This window comes from Pseudoliparis swirei, chromosome 20, assembly GCF_029220125.1.
Source record: "Pseudoliparis swirei isolate HS2019 ecotype Mariana Trench chromosome 20, NWPU_hadal_v1, whole genome shotgun sequence".
In the NCBI taxonomy this organism is placed as follows: domain Eukaryota; kingdom Metazoa; phylum Chordata; class Actinopteri; order Perciformes; family Liparidae; genus Pseudoliparis; species Pseudoliparis swirei.
This window is the reverse complement of record NC_079407.1, coordinates 13,394,350-13,412,396: the sequence shown is the minus strand read 5'-3', so window position 1 is coordinate 13,412,396 and position 18,047 is coordinate 13,394,350. Positions and strand designations below refer to the sequence as shown.

The following is an 18,047-nucleotide window of genomic DNA, read 5'->3' as shown; positions in this document are numbered from 1 at the left end:
AAGCTAAAATGCACGGTTGTGTGTTTTTAATCGGAATACATGACTGCTGTATCATGTTTATTATGGAAAGCCGTATTTAAAGCTTTTGTCTGATTTGACTTGCTGTTTCTACCAAGCGCACACCCTCAATAAAGACATTAGCAAAGCAAATATAGGACCAGCACTAACAGCACATTTCACGATATGTATATAAGTAACCCAAATTGTGTTCTGGCTTTAGAATGTTTTTGACAATCAATTTTGTTGCCTTTGTTGAATGTTTTTGCCTGCCTTAAGCGAAATGTATCTTGTTTCCTGTTATAAGAAACAATGCTTTTATGTTAAACGCAGCTCGCTGAGTTAAAACGGAAGTCTTTTTAATGCAAATAGAGACCGTAGGCCTAAAGGTATTAGTAGGAAATAAGTTTTACATGTAAAACAACAACAACAAAAACAGTCAATTGCTGGACCATCTTTCCGAGGGATATGCTAGTGTAAGATATACATTCAAGTGACCACGATTTACCCGCATGACGGTAACAAAAACCTTCATCTTTGAGGAAAGACATAATTAAGAATTTAAGTGAAAGGTAAGGTCTATTTTATACCCTATAGTCGGCCACAATCTGATCTAAATCCCATTTTAGATGTGCCAATGTGGCATTCAGTGTGTATTTTTTTCAACTTAAAATAAGTTACAAGTCTTACTGTGATTTAATGTCAATGTATTGTGCCCTTTAACTGCTAGTGGCCACCTTATACTTTCTCAGGCACTATAGCAAAACTATAACTTTCACTTTTTCTAAGCCTCTGCTGCATTTGGCATTTTAATGCAAGACATGTTAAGGTTATACTGTTGAGACAAAATGGTGGAAATATCAAATTGTGCCATTGTGAAGTTTTATTTCAGTTCATAATCAGCTCACATGATTTTGGCTGGAAGACTTCAAGTCCCAGAATGCACCACCAGCAGGTCAGTGCAGGCAGTTGATTGATATAAGTGGGAACACCTGGAAGTGGAAGGTCTCTCTCAGAAAATCTCTTAAGAAACACTTCAGCAGAGAGAGAGGAACCAATTCAACTTATGGTACATCCAGAGAAGCCACTGGTACAGAAACAACACTTTTGTAGTGATGTGCTTTTTTGTTTGAATACATTTTGTTAGATTGAACTTATTGAACGTTTATTTACATTTTTTTATAACTTTTGCTTTTTGTGTTTTGAAGGTTTTCAACCTGATGATGCAACCAGGCAACAAATAAGAAAGAAAGAATAAATATTGAGCTGTGTTGAAGAGTTGTCCTGTGCGTCCTTTGGGGTAGAACTAAATGTTCAAGGCCGTTTCAAGTTGGGCAGGAGTTGAAATGAAAACGGAACTTGAAGCTACATGTAGCTTCTTTCTATCTAATTAGGAATAAACTCATATCTTTTTTTAAATAGTCACACAGGTAAGAAGCATGATGCATTGTCTATAGTAGCTTACATGACTGAACCTAAAAATCTACTGAAACAGATGCAGGTTTGCTTCATTTGGTGAAAACTGCTTCTTTCTGTGGTAATTCACTGTGATATGGTCTATAATATATTTATCATGAAAGGATGATAGATTACATATATCTAATCACAGGCTTCAAAAATCTTGCAATTGATTAATGTAAAATGTACAATTTATATTATTTTGCACTAATGGTGCTATCCGTGTTCAAATCACACCCCATTATATTATCTTTCTGATCTACATGTATAGATTGTGTAAAAACTTGATTTTTGGGAAGGAAATTACATCCTAAATGTTGTTAAAACATTATGATATATAAAGACGTTAAAGTAGTAGTAATTATGAACTTTAGGATCAATAATATTGACAGTAACCGTAACAATTAGTATCAAACAACATTTTTCGTTTATAAGAAGGGGAACTGTTATAAGAAAAGTATAATGGGGAAAAATCTAAATATTAAAAATATATATTGACCAGTCATTTCTTTTTATGTATTCAGGGTTGTACCATTGGCTGTTTGCACAACATCACATTGTGTGTGTGTGTGTGTGTGTATAATATATATATATATATATTATACACACACACACAATGTGATGTTGTGCAAACAGCCAATGGTACAACCCTGAATACATAAATATATATATATATATATATATATATGAAGGAAGATATACAGAGATGTTTTGGTGTTACAAAAAAAGTATAAAGAAATAGTGTTCATTTATCAGCCAAAGCCAAAAACATTTCCAACTTAACTGTTAAGGGGAAGTGAACACAATCTGGCCTATTGTGTGTTTCCTGCCTCATAATTTGACTGACAAAACCAGAACAAAGACAATCAACGCAGTGCTTTTGAAGCCAAGCTAAAGAAATTGTGAATCTTTCATTTCATTATTGAAAAAACATTTTAGAATTAAGCAAAGGACAATTGTGTATTATTCTACACACAAGTGATTCTCAATTATGAGGTTCCTAAAATGACCATTTCCCTCTATATTGCACAGCTGGCAGACACAGCTATGGAGAATTCAACATATGGGTAGTTGACAAATAAGGGTGAAACAGTATATATTTTTAATAAAGTTCTAATGAGGATTACAGTTGTATGAAATTATAATGTTGAAATGCTGACATTTTCTAAACTGCTAGTGTTCCGTTGATTTTATGTATAATTTCATTATTTTTTAAGCTTTTCTTATCAAATGTGTCCTGTGGTGTGACATGTCACTATGACAAAAATGTAAATATTTTACCATTATTGATTTGAAGTACAAATTAGGTATGTTTAAAGTTTAAGAAGTCCTCTTTCAGAATGTTCATTAAAATTCTGCATATGATTATTTTTCACAGCTGTTTTTTTATTTGATTAATCACTTGTGCCATCTTTCATCACTCATGTTTAATTAAAAAAAATATTTTTGACACATTTTAACTGCAGCTGTCACACTACAGGACTCTCAAAATATGACACATTCATTGTCTGACAGAGACAGTGAAATTTATGAAATTAATCAGAGGTAAACACTCATCTTTCAACCTTCACTGTTCATTCCAACATCTGGGGGGGTTGACTAAGGACCCCTATAGTTGTCCATGTAACTGCCGTTTAAAAATCTGATTTTCCATGTCACGCCACAGGACAGCATTTGTGTTACGAAAGTTATTTTGCTGTAAATACTAATTTACTAGTTTTGCGCATATTGAAACCTAATATTAATAATGTAAATATATACAATATAATGCCATGGCAGTTATTAGCTGCTCCAGATATTTCTGGTTTATTTTGTTCATGTGTAAGTTTCCTACCTCTGGCTGTCATGAGCTACTGTTACACAGCAGTGATAGCTACATTGTGCAAAGGTCAGTAAAGGCAAGCAAAGCAAGGAGCAATTAAACTGGCTTTACTCCTCACGCTAGTCTTTTTCTGCTGTTGGCTGCCAAATAATATGACCTTATTGATCAAAACTATGGCAGACATGGATGTCATCTCATATGAAACCTGCGAACCTTACGTCAGACTGCAAAAAATTGACGTGACAAAAAGCCTCGGCCTCTCACACTGTTGCCTGAAACCTTTCTCGTTGTGCGCTTTCGCAATGAGCTATTGCAGTTACTTTGTAAATTGGGCTGCAGCCATGTTTGCCTCCCTTTTATCCGAGCTCGGGGTCACAATCGACCATCCACTTCTGACGGAGCAACCGCCACCAGCACCACGCTCATCTAATTCACGCTCGTACAATGTCAGCTGGACAGTACAATACCCACTGCTACTGTGATTGCATTTAAAAGATGTTTTATTTGCCCAGTCAAGAAAATGGTTATCGTTTGGCCAGACACTGTTTGCTTGTACTTTAGCTACTGCTAATTAAATTCAAAAAAAGATGTCAAACAATATACAGCAACCATGTCCCTTTGTCAGTGTTCGGAAACAACAGTAATTGACACAATAACCAAAGCTAAAACTATCGTGAAGATCAGTATTATTCTATTTTTAGACTTCTATTAAAACACTGTCATACAGAACAACTGCAAACAATCACAAATTGCATCTTATATACAGCAAGTATATATATTATATATATATATAATTCCTTTGCACAACAGTTTGGTAGTTGAAAAAAAAAAAATGATATTAAAACACAGAAATTTGAGGCACTCCTCTCCTGTCTGCGACTCTGTTCCCACGACTACACACATCTTTGAAATATACATATTTTACAGTGTTTTAGAAAATGGCTTCAAATGTTATTGAACTGTGTTACAGTGCTTTTAAATATTACATTTTGAATCAGTTGTAATCGGTGTATCTTGAAGCATCACTGATTTATTGTTTTTACAGTTCCTCTTCGAATAACGGCAAGAATAACATTAATGAAAACATTTGGACACGATGGTAAGGTAACTGAGAGGATACCTTCCTTTTTTTTGTTTTTTGTTGTTTAAGTGAGCTAGATCAGAATGGCATATGGGCCACACCTCCGGGGCCATAGCCAAGGGGACTGTCAAGGGACATTCCCCGTTGTCTGAGAGACTGGGGGGCCATCATACCGGCCTGTGGGTGAGAAGGGGCCATCATCGGACCTTGAGGGGACATCAGAGGACCCTGTGGGCCAAAAGGATCCCCCGGAATTGACATGCTTCTCTGCTTAGCCTGCATCATCATAATGTTTTGCTGTGCCATCAGATTGTGTGAGTGCTGCTGGGAAGACATCATGCCGGGGTATGGATTGGAAGGATGGTGAAGAAGGCTGTTAGCCATCATGACTTGCTGTTGCTGTAGCTGCTGTTGAGGCGCCATGCCTGTCCGTCCCATCATATGTCCAGCGGGGTACATGGGGCCCATGCCCCCACCAGAAACCATACCCCTAGAGCCCCCCTGAGGAATGCCCATGTTTTGACGAATCCCAACATGTGAGGGGTGAGGCGCCAGCTGCTGTTCAGCCATCATATTCTGTAGGTTTGCTAAGTGTGGGTTGGATGAGGGGCCGCTGCCGTGTGGAGGACCGGAAGAAGACAGCTGTTTAAGGAGCTGCTGTGGAGTGGGTTGCTGGGATAGTGGCCCCTGATGCTGATTCAGATGTGGCTCACTCTTGGGGAAATACTGAAGAGTGCTACTGGGCTTATCAGAAGGAATGATGCGGGAGAGATCAAACTCAGGAATCCCGGAGTGAGTGTGTCGTATAACTTCACTTAGATCCGGACCATCCCCCATGTGCAAAGAGGCAAAGGAGTCTGATGGATGAGAGGGGCGCTGGTGAGGATGGCCTTTTCGAAGCAGACTCAGGTGCAACTGCTGTGGATGTAGAATATCCTCATTAGAATGGGAGAAATGATGTGACATTCCTCCAATAGGCGAGTGCATGGGCCCATGAGGTGGTGGCTGTATGCGAGAAAAGCCGGCCATTTGGTTCTGAGATATAGGTGAAACATTGCAGGGCCCCATTCCGTCAGGTGCACCTCCCCCCATCATGGCAGAACTCATGGCAGGCATGCCCATTTGGTTTGGTGAAGAAAGCGCAGGTCCGGATGCGTCATGTGGCAGGTGTTGCTGACCGTGGCTTACAATACCCATGGGGCTTTGTGGAGCACTGTGGGGCCCAATGGAGCCAAGTATCTGGGAGCTCTGGGGATTCCCCATGTTTCCTGGTGATAAAGCAAGAACAGCACGTGAAAAACCACACAAAAAGATTACACCATTATACTTATGAAATATTAATTGGAGGCCTATTCATATTTTCAAACAGCTCCACTAAAATACAAGGGTTTAGGCTACGAGAAGGTTTGCAATAGTAAAAACCATGGATTTAAGATATATTTATTTAGAATTAAGAATGAACACATATGATTCTTCGGCATCCGTTCGACACACTGCCAGACTGTATACGGTGGTCTCCGTCTATGTCACAATGTGTCCTTGTTTCATACCTCCAATGCTGACACCAGATAGAAGAGGTCGATCTGGCAGTATCTCGTCATCGGAAGTGGCAATTGTTTTGATTGCGTCATGGTAGAGGGGAGTAGAACTGGGCATGGCATATTTGGACATCTGAGACATGATGAGCGTTAACGGATTCTGAGTGGGATGGTTATCGGGAGAGGAATTGAGTGGCATACTAGGATTCATAGAGCCTGGCTGGCTAATGGGTGTAGAGTTGGAAATCCTGGGGGGAAGCGATTGGCCTGCAAAGCACACACAAAATAATGTATTAATATCACAGCAATACAAGGAACAGCATTAATGATGGTCAACTTGAATTGTGAGTGTACCCGTCTCAGTGGAACTACTTCCTCCATTGCCCAGTATCTTCCCACCGGTTAGAACACCTGGACTTGGGAGCGCCGTTTTAGGAGACGCCCAACCTGGAGAGCCCACAGCCATGGTTGGGGACTTGAGTTGTCCAGGAGAGGCAGACGGAGAGTGCAGCCCAAGGCTGGAAGACCCTATTATCTGGGGAGACTTCATGGAAGAAGAGGAAGGAGTCCCAGCACCAGACGCAGAGGGATGCGTTGGGTGATGTCCTGCAGAGGACATCTGTGAGGGTGACTTTAGTCCTGGAGCAGAGGGGGAAGCGAGAAGTGGAGATGGCTCTCGGTTGAGGGATGGAGATTTGAGCTGATGAGGACGAGGCACTGAAGGAGAGCTCCGGGGGTTAACATTGATTGGTAAGTCAGAGGGGTGCCTGGGTCCAAGGTCTACTCCCCTGAGGACTCCGGTCATTGGCATATGACTAAGTCGCGATGTACCTCCCATTTGATTATGATCTTGCTGGTCAGGCCCAAACATCTCAGGGCCAGGTTGCTGAAGAAAAGGCCCTTCCACCTGACCACCAGAGAAGGGACCATGATTGGGGAAATGGAAGGGGCCATCCGGTCCAGGAATAATTGCCTTATTTACGCCTCTTCCATTCTGTGAAGCCCTGATTCGTGAAATCTCTCCATGGCTAAACATGTCACCTAAAGTTGCCCCTCCAGCAGGACTTCCTCTGAGCTTCTGAGATAGCATCATCTGCTGCTGCTGCTGCTGCTGTTGTTTTTGTTGTTGTTGGTGCTGAACATTTATCTGTGGGTTCATGTTCATTGTGAGGCTGCTCCCCAGAGGAGAATCCACCAGGTCTCGCATCTGAGGACCCCCTCCAGGAGAGCACATAATCTCCCTTGAACCTGGAAAGTCAATGGGGTCTCCCCGAGTGGAGGGTGGACCCCGACCCATTCCCATATTGTGAAAGTCTGGCCCCTCGGAGTTATCCATTATTCTCGAGCCCAGATTGCCCTGTTGCTGCTGTTTAGCTAATCTGTCAAGTTCAAACCTGGAAAGCCCCTGCATCTGCCGTTTTTCCATGAGGCGAAACATTTCCTCATGTGTTAATAGATGTTCTGGGTCACCTTGCAAGTGCTGAGACGGTCCACCAGGGTAGCAGCCATGAAATGGACCCCCACCTCCTATGTTGTTGGGCATATCATCGAGCCAAATCATCCCTGGCCTGGTGGGCCTTTGGGGTCCTAGACCCTCCACTGATAAAACTCCCCCTTTACCACCAGGAAAACCGCCTCCTCCAGGTGGCCCTCTCTGCATCTGTCCCAGGAACCTTGGACCACGAGGCCCCTCTTGGTGTATGTCTACCATTCGTGCATTTCCACCCATTCCCCCTCCCATCATATTGCCAGGACCCCACTGCTGTTCTCCAGGCTTGCTGTGGTAGGGGGGAGGGGGTCCTCTCATCATCATAGGACCTCCTTGCATGCCGATCTCTGTCATCATTCTTAAGTGCTGTGGATGTGAAGAGGGTTGTATTTCCTGTTGTCTCTTCTCTTGGTAGTATTCTTCTTGAAGCTTCCTCCATGCTATTTGCTCTGGGGTCAGCCCATCTGGTCCAAGTAAGTGACCCATGTCGAGCCCAGGTGAAGACAGCTGGTGATGGGGATGTTGTGGTAGGTTATGGTGAGAGTCCATGTGAGGGTTGTCAAGGGCAGGTCCAGCAAGGGACTGTGTTTTAGAAATCATGGACTGGAGGGGTTCTTCATATTTCTTCATCCCGCCCATCGAAGCCAAGGCTGACGACAGCATGTTACCACTACCGCAGTTTCCAGAGCTATTTGTACCATCCTCGAGAATACCGCTCTATCAATATTGTTGTTATTATTTAAGTTGGAGGAGTTATTAATAGCATTGCTGTTCGGGGCTCCTGTGTCTCCAGGGCCTCCACTTGCCCCACTGCGCAGAAGGAGCCTCTCGATGTCTCTCAGCGTCTGCAAAGAGCGCTCCCTGTGTTCCAGCTGCTCTTTAGAAAGACCATCCATGTTGCCCGGGCCACTCCTCTGGCCTGGATCACCCTGTAAGTGTGCAGAAAGGATGGAGGGACTCTCCGAGGGAGAAAGGGTAGCAACAGGAAGAGCCATACCTCCTGCACCCTCCCCATCGCCAGCTCCTGGGAATGGGCCTGCAGGTGTGGTCGTACTCCCTCCCTCTGACCTATGGGTGACGATGCTGTTATTGCTGGAGGCTCCGCCAGGTCTGTTCTGGGAGGATTCATTATCGGAGTGTCCTGCTGATGACGTTGTCCCTGCGGGATGTAATGGGCCTCCAACACCTGCGGAGGCTGGCCGTGGCGTTCCACATTGGGATTTTGGGGTGCCTGTGGGTGGAGAACTGCTGGAGTTTATCTTCCCAGATAGGTTGGAAAGCTTCCCTGATGAGTGGCCCTGAGGCAGACAAAAGAAGAAAAAACAATTACATTAAGTTGTAATGCAGTTATTATATTATAAAGTATATTGCCTATTTGTTAATCTGCCAAAAAACATATATTGCACTTTCTTAGTACAAGCATTTACAGCAGTCACAACAACTGCTGATGGAAACAGGAACAAAGAGTTACCTGAGACCAAAACAAATGAACCCTAGCGCATAGTTTGCATCTGTGGTCTTTACTGTAGAAAAATACTTGTACTCCCACGTGGATTAACACAAACTAAGACAATCTTGTTTAAATTGATGCTGAGCTGTGGATGTCTGACCTGCTCCAACTTGGGGCGTGAAACATTTTGCTGGTGAAACACAAGGATGGAATCGGTCTGTCCTTTCATTACTGCCTCTGCAGCGCTGTCAAACAAATAGAGCAATCATACAAAATAAATATTCATAGCTGTTACACAATTCAGTGTTGAACTGGAGATTGAATCGTAATGCAAAAGAACTAAATAAATGGGTTGTTTGATGAGAGAAAGCGCAACAATCCAAACATCTCCACTTCCGACGTGAATAATCACCTGCATTACAGGCCTACAAATAGTTCTCACCTGTTAGCTAGGCCAGTTGTGAAAACATACACCACTTGCTGGGAAGGCTGCGATGGCTGCTCCGTCTTTAGTCCTGGTCCCACTCCACATCCCATTACAGGACCCGCAGGTTCAGACATGGGCCCTGCAGACAGGCGATCAGAGAGCCCTTGAATGGGACCTGCCAGCCCACGCTCTCCTGTGAAAAAGCAGCAGCACACCGGTTTCGTTTTGGATAATTGCAATACCAGTACATCCTTTTGTTTACAACATCTAAACACTAGATGGAGCTAAAACACATGTATCGGCATATAAGTGGTGAGGAGGAGCAGGCGGCACTCCAAGCCTCTTTCTTTCAGTGTGTGTGTGTGTGTGTGTGTGTGTGTGTGTGTGTGTGTGTGTGTGTGTGTGTGTGTGTGTGTGTGCGTGCGTGTGCGCATGTGCGTGTGCGTGCAGGATCTGAAAACAGCTCGATAATTAACGGCTTTAGCCTGTTGTTTTCAGAGAAAATAAAATTGAGGGGGTAGGGGATTTCTACATGTAATTCATACAGCCTTCAAAGTTACGGTCACAATGACACGATTGTTCGTGAGGAGTGGAACTGCCAATGTGTTCCCCCCTCTGTGGAGATAGACGGACTCACGGTGGGTCGCAGTGTGCGGCTTGTCTTCATCTTCCTCCGTGTCAGGTCCAGAGCACCATTCATCTCCACTGTATGGCTGCTTCTTCTCCAGAACACAGCGCCGCTTACTGCGCATAACACCCTCTAGAGGATAATACACACATCAACTGTTGGACAACAACTAGTAGAGTATAGAAACACACTTACTGGGTATTATCCATGTTATTTTCTTTGTATAGTTGATCACCAATAGTCTAAACACAACACGGTATTTTACTACTATCTTCTCGAATACATTTGGCTTCACTTGCTGGGCGCTATAGGATCACTCTACAGCTGCCTGGACAAATGTAACATATCACTTTAAATCAGAACAGGAAGTCAAATGAGAAAATCACTTTAAACTAATGCCATTTGTTTTCTGTGCAAACAAAATGAAACATTTGAAATTACAAAAATAGCCGAAGCTGACTCATAAGAAATGTTACTTCATTTTAAAAATTAAATACCGCAATTATTTGCAGTTCTGCTGATCTCTCTATTGATTGCATCTTCATTTTCAACAATATGCTCATCACATATCTGCAAATGCAATGTTTTGAGAAGCATGAGATGAAATGGCAGGAAACTACTTTCCAATGAACACATCAGATGAGCTCGGATAACCACAGACTTCTAAAAACACATGCGAGTGTACAGTAAGGAAGAAGGAAGGATGCGTGCAGTGACAATGCAGAGAGAAGGACAGCAGAGGGAGGGCTGCCTCCTCGACACAGAGGCAGCATGACAGCGCCGACCTCGTCTTCTGTCAATGTTTTTGTTGCCAGCATTCAGTGGTTCATCTTAACCAGAAACATGAAAACCCAACTGTGCTCATATACTTTGTCTCTGACTCTACATGTTTGCAGGTTTGGTGGAGGATTGAATGTACTTCAACGAGCAGAAATGACATCACAGAGAATGAGACAGAGAGAGAGACAGAGACAGAAAGAGATGAGAGACAGAGAGAGCGACGGAGACAGAAGAGATTTCCATATCTCTCATTTTCTTGCTCTTTTGTCCTCCGTTGGTCTGTATTTTTTGACCACGCCTCTCCGTCGGAGTGTGCATGTGTGTTTAAAGAGGTTAAGTCGTACAGGAAGCTCAGATGAGTTTAACAAACTCACATTGTCGTCCAGTCATGCAACGACACACAAGCACATTAATAACAACCAACAAACGCAAATCAAACACGTTGCACCGAACCACACAAAGACAAATATGTAGCGAACACAAATATGTACTGAGGAACTCGCAGACAAAAATAACTTTAACTCTTCCTAACCACTCATTGTGTCTGCTTCAACAACAACCTCTCGATGCTTACTATGGTTTTGCCACAATCACAAGCCGCCTCTCCCTCCGAGCACGGCAGAAAGCCCAGATGCTTTTTCATCTGAGACACGTCAGCGCGGGCACAAACTATCAAAGGCCAGGGGGAAATTCTGATGCTTCACTGAAAGGTCAGGGCTTTTCAGCGAGAGAGAAAACAAGTTATTCTGTCCTCTCAGTCCTTACCTTCACTTCCTGCAGTGGAGGAGGTGAATGCACGTAATCTGCTATTTCGGGTAAAGATTTTGGTGATAGGAAGGTGAAGGAAGTGAACTTCAGCACACTTAGAACAGAGAAACACTGTCTATACCTCGCAGATGCCGACAGTTATATTTGGGCGTGCATGCCTTACCTCCTTTGGCATCCGTCTCCAGGGCTGGAGGAACATCATTTCTTGAGTCCCCAGAGTCGATCGAGACGCTCCGCTCCCGCTTGGATTTGTTTTTCTGCATCCCTCCAACGCTGCTCACCGATTGGCTGACGGCCTTTAGCCCAGGGTTGCCGGGAGAAAGCTGGCTCGCTTTGACTCCATGGCTCCCGGTACCGACGACCTTTGGGCCCAAGTGGCCAGCAGCTCCTTGGTGCTGCTGAGCCTGTTGGTTTACACCGGGTTTTTGGGATCGGCCGTCACTGGTGACCTGCTTGCCATGATCGGCCAGCTTATTGTCTGGGTGCATTTGATTGCTTGGTGATTTAGGTGGAGGTTTGGTATGGAGAGAAAAGCTGTTCGTCAGTGGAGCTCACATTGCCAAAAGGCGACACTGATGGAGAAAAGAAAAATCATGAGCATCAGTATTTCATAATCAAATTCTCCATCAGGCCCTGCGGTTTAAAGACACATTGAGATCACCTCTCCCCAAGGCCTAATCTGGGAGTAATAAAGTGCTGTAGGAATGAGGCCAAAAGCATAAATTAGCATTTTGGAAATTCCAGTTCGCTCACATCAGGAGGTTTTTGTGTAGATTCCTGAATAAGCTCTGCAGTTATCACAAGCTTTAACATCTTGTGGAAGGAACCAGAGTGTTGCCATCTTCCAGGTTAGGCCTTGAGAGCAAACTCTTCAGCCTGTTCACTCACCTCATCTCAACCCGACGCTCAACTGATACATTGCCATGCTGCTCTCCAGGACGCTTCACTGACCACACATGGACCTGGGGGACAACAACAGGGTAATATCATCAGTGGAGCCAGATAGCAACCGTTACAGTTATCTCTCCATCTGTCAGTGTGTGCGTCCTCAGCCTGTGACTCAACATCAACTTCATGAGCGCAGACGGAAAAGAGAGAGAAGTCAAAAGATTGATAAGAGCGCAAGGCTAAAGAGACACTGAGGTAACTGTCCCTTTAAGGGAAAGAGAGCAACGTTGAGTTGAGCCGGGGGAGGGACCCGCAGCCCAGAAGCAGCTGGCAGTGTTTTAGTTCCCTCCCACTACCAAACACTTAGCAAACCACAAAAACTCCAGCACACATTCCACAACACTGGCTGGAGCAATACCTGTCTCTCCCTTCCTCACTGAGCGAGATTCTCTCTCGGTTTCACACTGAGTGAAAGCAAAAACAGGCAAAACAAAAGGAAAAAAAACTCAATAGAAATTTGAGTTGGAAGTAATACTTAGTCTATTTAGACACACCACCAATCCTCATGGCTTAACAGCGTGACCCGCATTGTAGTGCGACCCAAGAGCGTAGATGGCGTCGCCTCAGCTCTCAGATATCCAATTCTAGCCATGCTGGTGATGTCAGCCTTAAACTGAGTAGGATTCAAGCACAACATCAAGAATGGAGTACACTTCCAAGCACATGATTTTCATTCTGGGTTCAAGTCCATAGCTGCAAGCGGTCGCCCTCTTGACACCACCACCTGCCTGTGTCCATAACCCCAAGCTTCTGATGTTAACCTTTGCCACTGGACTGTGCTTCTCAGCGAGTCGACGAATCGGTGTGCAGTCTACAAACTAGTTGCACACATAGCTTTCGTTGTGTAACCAACAAAAGCCACTTGTGCACAGAGCAATAAAAGCCGTATTCAGTATCTGCAGGTCTCAACAAGACTCTTTAACACCTGTTGTTGGTGAACAATGGCTGGTCAAAACAGTCATCGCAGCCCGTTGGAGAACATCCAGCAGAGATACTTGTCTGACATAATGCAATCTTTCGTGTCAACATTTCCACTGGCTTCCATTTTTGGCCGATGACACAATCCCCGCCGGTGCACACGACACAGTGGAGTCACTCGAGTCAGCTGTCCCGCTCGAACAGAATCATGCGTACCGCTCACTCACCTCGACAGGTGATGGTAAACACAGCACCGTCATTAGTCATTAACCAATGCCGGCTCATGTCGGCACAGAAAAGGTGCCTTGTCTATTGGCGGAGGAGTTCGTCACTCATTAACCCAGTCAGACGTCGCTCCTGTTGACAGTGTGACTCACTGGCTTTTGTGCAACACAAAGTGGAGGCGGACTAATCATATGGGGAGTCGGTGACCTCCGAGTGGACAGTCGAGAAAAGATAGGCCTATCTAAAGTGAAGAACAGCCTTAGTAGATACCAAGGAGAGTTAGACAGTCATTTCTGTTGCAGTTGATATGATCAACAGGGGAAAAGGAGTAATATACATTGAGTAAAATAACTTTGAAGCAAATCACAGAAGGCTCTAGTGAATCTTCTCTTTCATCCAGTATTTTGTAAACCTGGAGTACCATTAGGCTATATTTAAGTGATCAGCCAGGAACAGGACAGTGACTTTAGAACAGTTAGAGCCGTTCTCAGACTGGATGAGTTTTTACTTGAGGGTTGAGTTGTGTGAGTGAATGGAAATGATTGCGACTATTTAAACCACCCTAATGAATAATATAATATCTAATCAATGTTGTTCCTTGACCTTCTGGAGGAGTAGCTAGACAAGGTGCTGGCGTGACTAGCAATTCTTGGTTAGCACATTAATGTTTAACTGAACTATTATGTAATCACAGGTCTCAAACAAGGCAGCGTTCCCTTTCCAAGACAAGAAATTATTTTATTTGGAAGAGTCAAGATCTGGAGAAAAGAGCCGCAGACAAGATCATACAATTAAAACACAATGTCCTACCTTACTTTATAGAAGATTAAACGCAAGTACAAACGAATAACTTGAGTAAACAAATTAAGTAATCTGAAGGCACACGTTATTCATTTGAGTCTAATGATTGTAGTGTTAAAAAAATCATTGTCACTTCTTGATCATACACACAGTTATGAGGCAACCTGTAAAAACAACTGGTTTCACCGGTGATGGCATAGGTGCGTCGAGGCTGAGTTTGAATTGCTTGTTTGCAGTCGGGACAGAGACACTATTTTAGTTTTTACTTTGTGAGAGTGTGTGTGGGTGTGTGTCCCGGGGAAAACACACAGATTTTGAATACTCTGTCGGGTGTTCACATTTCTGTACGTCTGTCTTTGGCCAGATTGTGTCACCTTGATAGCATCACAACAATGCAAGATGCAGCGGAAAACATTAATGCGTGTGTAGTCAAGATCAAAATGACGGCCGAGTGCACGAGGGGCCATTGGCTCCACCACTGCCCACCCACAAAAAGACAACAGCCGTTTCTCAATCAGCGTTCTTGTCCGTACTTGTGTCCTCGTGACACGTCATCAGTCGCAGCCCGAAGCGCGGTCAAAATGCCCGGATGTGACTTGATCCTCCCACTTTCCGGAGGATGCATCAGAGGAGACTTGTGCGTACTCTGGCCAGCAGATATCCCAGAATGCATTTCACACCAGCAACCGGAAACGATAGCGGAGGAGAAAATAAAGAACTGACAGTTGACTTTTTATAAATACTACTGTTGTTGAGTCACAGAATGTAATTTTAGGATGTTTTCAGGCGAGAAGTTAGTAGTTTAACAATCAAATCTGTGGTCGGTTTGTTATGATTCAGCCTAATAAAGATCTGCGCCGTAGATTTGAGGCTCTGCTCGCTCAGTGAGCTCTGCAGCGCCGGGCGGTCAGCGGGCTGTGTGGCCGCTGAGAGCAGCCTGATCTCAGCAGGACTTTTTAAAATGCTCCGCTGGCTCTGATGTCTCCGTTGGGGTTAAACATGAGATATAATTCGATTTAGAGGATCTAACGAGAACAAAGAGTTTATTATTTAATCACAGATAACATTAAATCAGTTTGACTGAGGGTTAAGATTCATAACTTAATATATTAATAACATTTTAACGTTGAACTATAGCAGTGTCTGTTTACTTTTGACCGAATTGTTTGCAATTACATGTGTAATATAACTATATATACATACAAATATATATACAAATATCAATGTATGTATATTACATATTTACTATATATACACATATTTTTATATATATATATATAATCTAAATATTTATAAACAATATATATATGTTTATATTTTTTACACAATATATATACAATTATATGTGTATGGTTATTTCATTTTGAATTATATATATATCCACACATACACAATTCAAAATAAAATAATCATATTGAAAGGATAATGAAAAAAGCAGGATTGTCATATTTTGTTTGACTGTAAAAAATAATTTACACTGAATAATTGGAGTAAACTCAGGAGCAAGAACAGCTGATGGGGTGACGTCATCAAGTCAGCTGCTGTTCCAATCGCAGAAAGACCGTCCTCCCGAGTCTGGACTCCAAACTCCAGACTTCAAAAGAACACAAGTCTGTACTCCGTGTACTTGGAATTGAGAAACGGCTATTGTCTAAATCAGACACACCTGGAGAACCAACACCACACTTGATTGGCATCATCTGCATTACTTACATCCTGACCTCAATTCACAAACTGTACATGACATCAAAACCTCTCAACATCTTAATTATGGTGACATTTGAGTAATACATTTATCAAATGAAAATGACAGCAATGCAATTAATCTGCAATAAAAAAATAATGATTAATGAGGTGTTCTCTTTCCCGCCCCTTTTTTCCAGACCGTTCTCTGACAAAGTAGATTTGAACATTCATTCTCTGTCTGGCTTTTGCGTCATGATGATAAAGTTGCAGAACTCTATCTGGCCTCACAGATGTTTGGTTTTACGAAAGTCCGCTGCTCTCTTGGAGCTTGTTAAATATTCAAGTTTAACAACTCCAGTCAAATGTGGTCACGCTGTGTGAAGAAGAGATCAGGGGTCGGTCAGAAATCAGTATTACTGACAGTGCGTCCATATTACGGTAAGAGGGTTACATTTGTGAATAGACTTTTTTTAGCCCAAAAAGGGATCCCAAAACATCTTCCAGGATGTGTAAATTCCAAAGCATCGGCTATAATCGTACTTCTGATGGATGGCAAAAATACTCTCAACAGCAAATGGTCATCACAAGAAAGTCCTACTCTGAAAACATGGAGGAACGTTACGATGGACATTTAACAACATGGAGAGGATAACGGCACCTGTCAACTGCAGACTGAAACAATGTTTTGGCATATTGGGAAAAATGGATTACATGCCTAATAGTACATTCATAAATCAATGAATGTACCTGTTGATTATGTGTGCCCGAGACACAAGGAGCCAGCAGAGAGACTGGAAACCAAAATAGGAGGGCTGGCTTCATGATGTCCACAGTTCTTCAAAAGCATGGACGCTACTTAATAAACCGTCAACAAGAAATGCTGCTGCTGTTAAAAGCAGAGTTCAGCTGAGAATCTTTTTTTCTACAAAAGGTGAGCCGTTATTCAATCAACAAATGTGTTTGGGCATAACATGTCTGCATTTCCCTTTCCTCATTTGGCATTTTCACAAAAATTTTAGGAAACAAATTCAATTTTAAAGTGGCACCATGTCCAGATGCGTCCAATCACTGCTCCAAAACAAATTAGGGAAATAATTCAATGAGATTCAAAACCCACTGCGCATGGTCTTTACGTCTGAAGCAACTCCTTTTGGAACAGGATTCGCACACAGCGCACGCACAAAGCAGGCAAATGCGTCACACAAACACAAAGCCCTGTGCATTCCTGCAACATCAACGGAAACCAACAGTATTGTTCTCCGTTTGTGTGTTTGGTGAAGGAGTTTAATTAAGTGTGCAAAAAGTAAGGAAATCTTCGACATTCTATTTATTTTTCCTTCAGCTGACCATCCGGTAACGTTGTCTTTTAAGAAAGTTCATGGATGATTTGATTTCCAGGTTTCAGTGTGAATCCCAGGACAACGATACAGCAACCACAATACAGGTCAGTGTGTGTGTGTGTGTGTGTGGAGAGGCTGAGGTCCTATTTAGTCCCAGTGGGTCACACAGTGTCCTGTATTTTTAGAGCGAGCTGGTATTAATAGAGCCAGAGAGCCCAGCGAAGTCGGGGCCAACGGGGAGAACAGAATATGAAGCCAAGTCCAAAACACAGATGCCACAGGGCTGCTCTGTGGATTGACACCAATAAGCACTGAGGCCAAAGTGTTTAACAGGACTGATGAATGAATAATGTGTATTAACGCAGGAGCACGCGCAGCTGTACAGTTGAGGCCTTTTTTTCTTCTTACATCAGCGAGTTAAACTGCATTTGCACATGGCGCCAATCAGATCGCCTTAGAAGGAACATTGGTAACTTTGCTCCCCAACTCAGGACAAGGCCACGGCTAACACAGCATGTATGACTGTTAACATAATAAATCTGTGAAGGACTGTTATCAAGTTAAAATGTGTCCTTGCGGGGTCCTTCTTCAGTTTGTAATCAGATATTATGGTGATCTAAGACAGTCATTCCCAAAGACTGGATCAGGAAACACGGCTTGGTCGCCAAATACATTTGCTAAATGTATTCCA

General features: G+C 43.1%; 1 protein-coding gene across 1 annotated transcript; it reads right to left on the bottom strand.

Moving 5' to 3' along the window:
* Nucleotides 1–860: 860 nt before the first annotated feature.
* bcl9l (bcl9 like) lies at nt 861–15,385 on the bottom strand. The gene is given in 10 exon segments (XM_056441937.1): nt 861–5,626; nt 5,909–6,163; nt 6,251–8,101; nt 8,104–8,683; nt 8,996–9,080; nt 9,278–9,455; nt 9,900–10,022; nt 11,602–12,010; nt 12,327–12,400; nt 13,532–15,385. Coding segments are annotated over 8 exon segments (4,587 nt in total). The 5' UTR covers nt 11,927–12,010; nt 12,327–12,400; nt 13,532–15,385; the 3' UTR covers nt 861–4,436.
* Nucleotides 15,386–18,047: the final 2,662 nt, after the last annotated feature.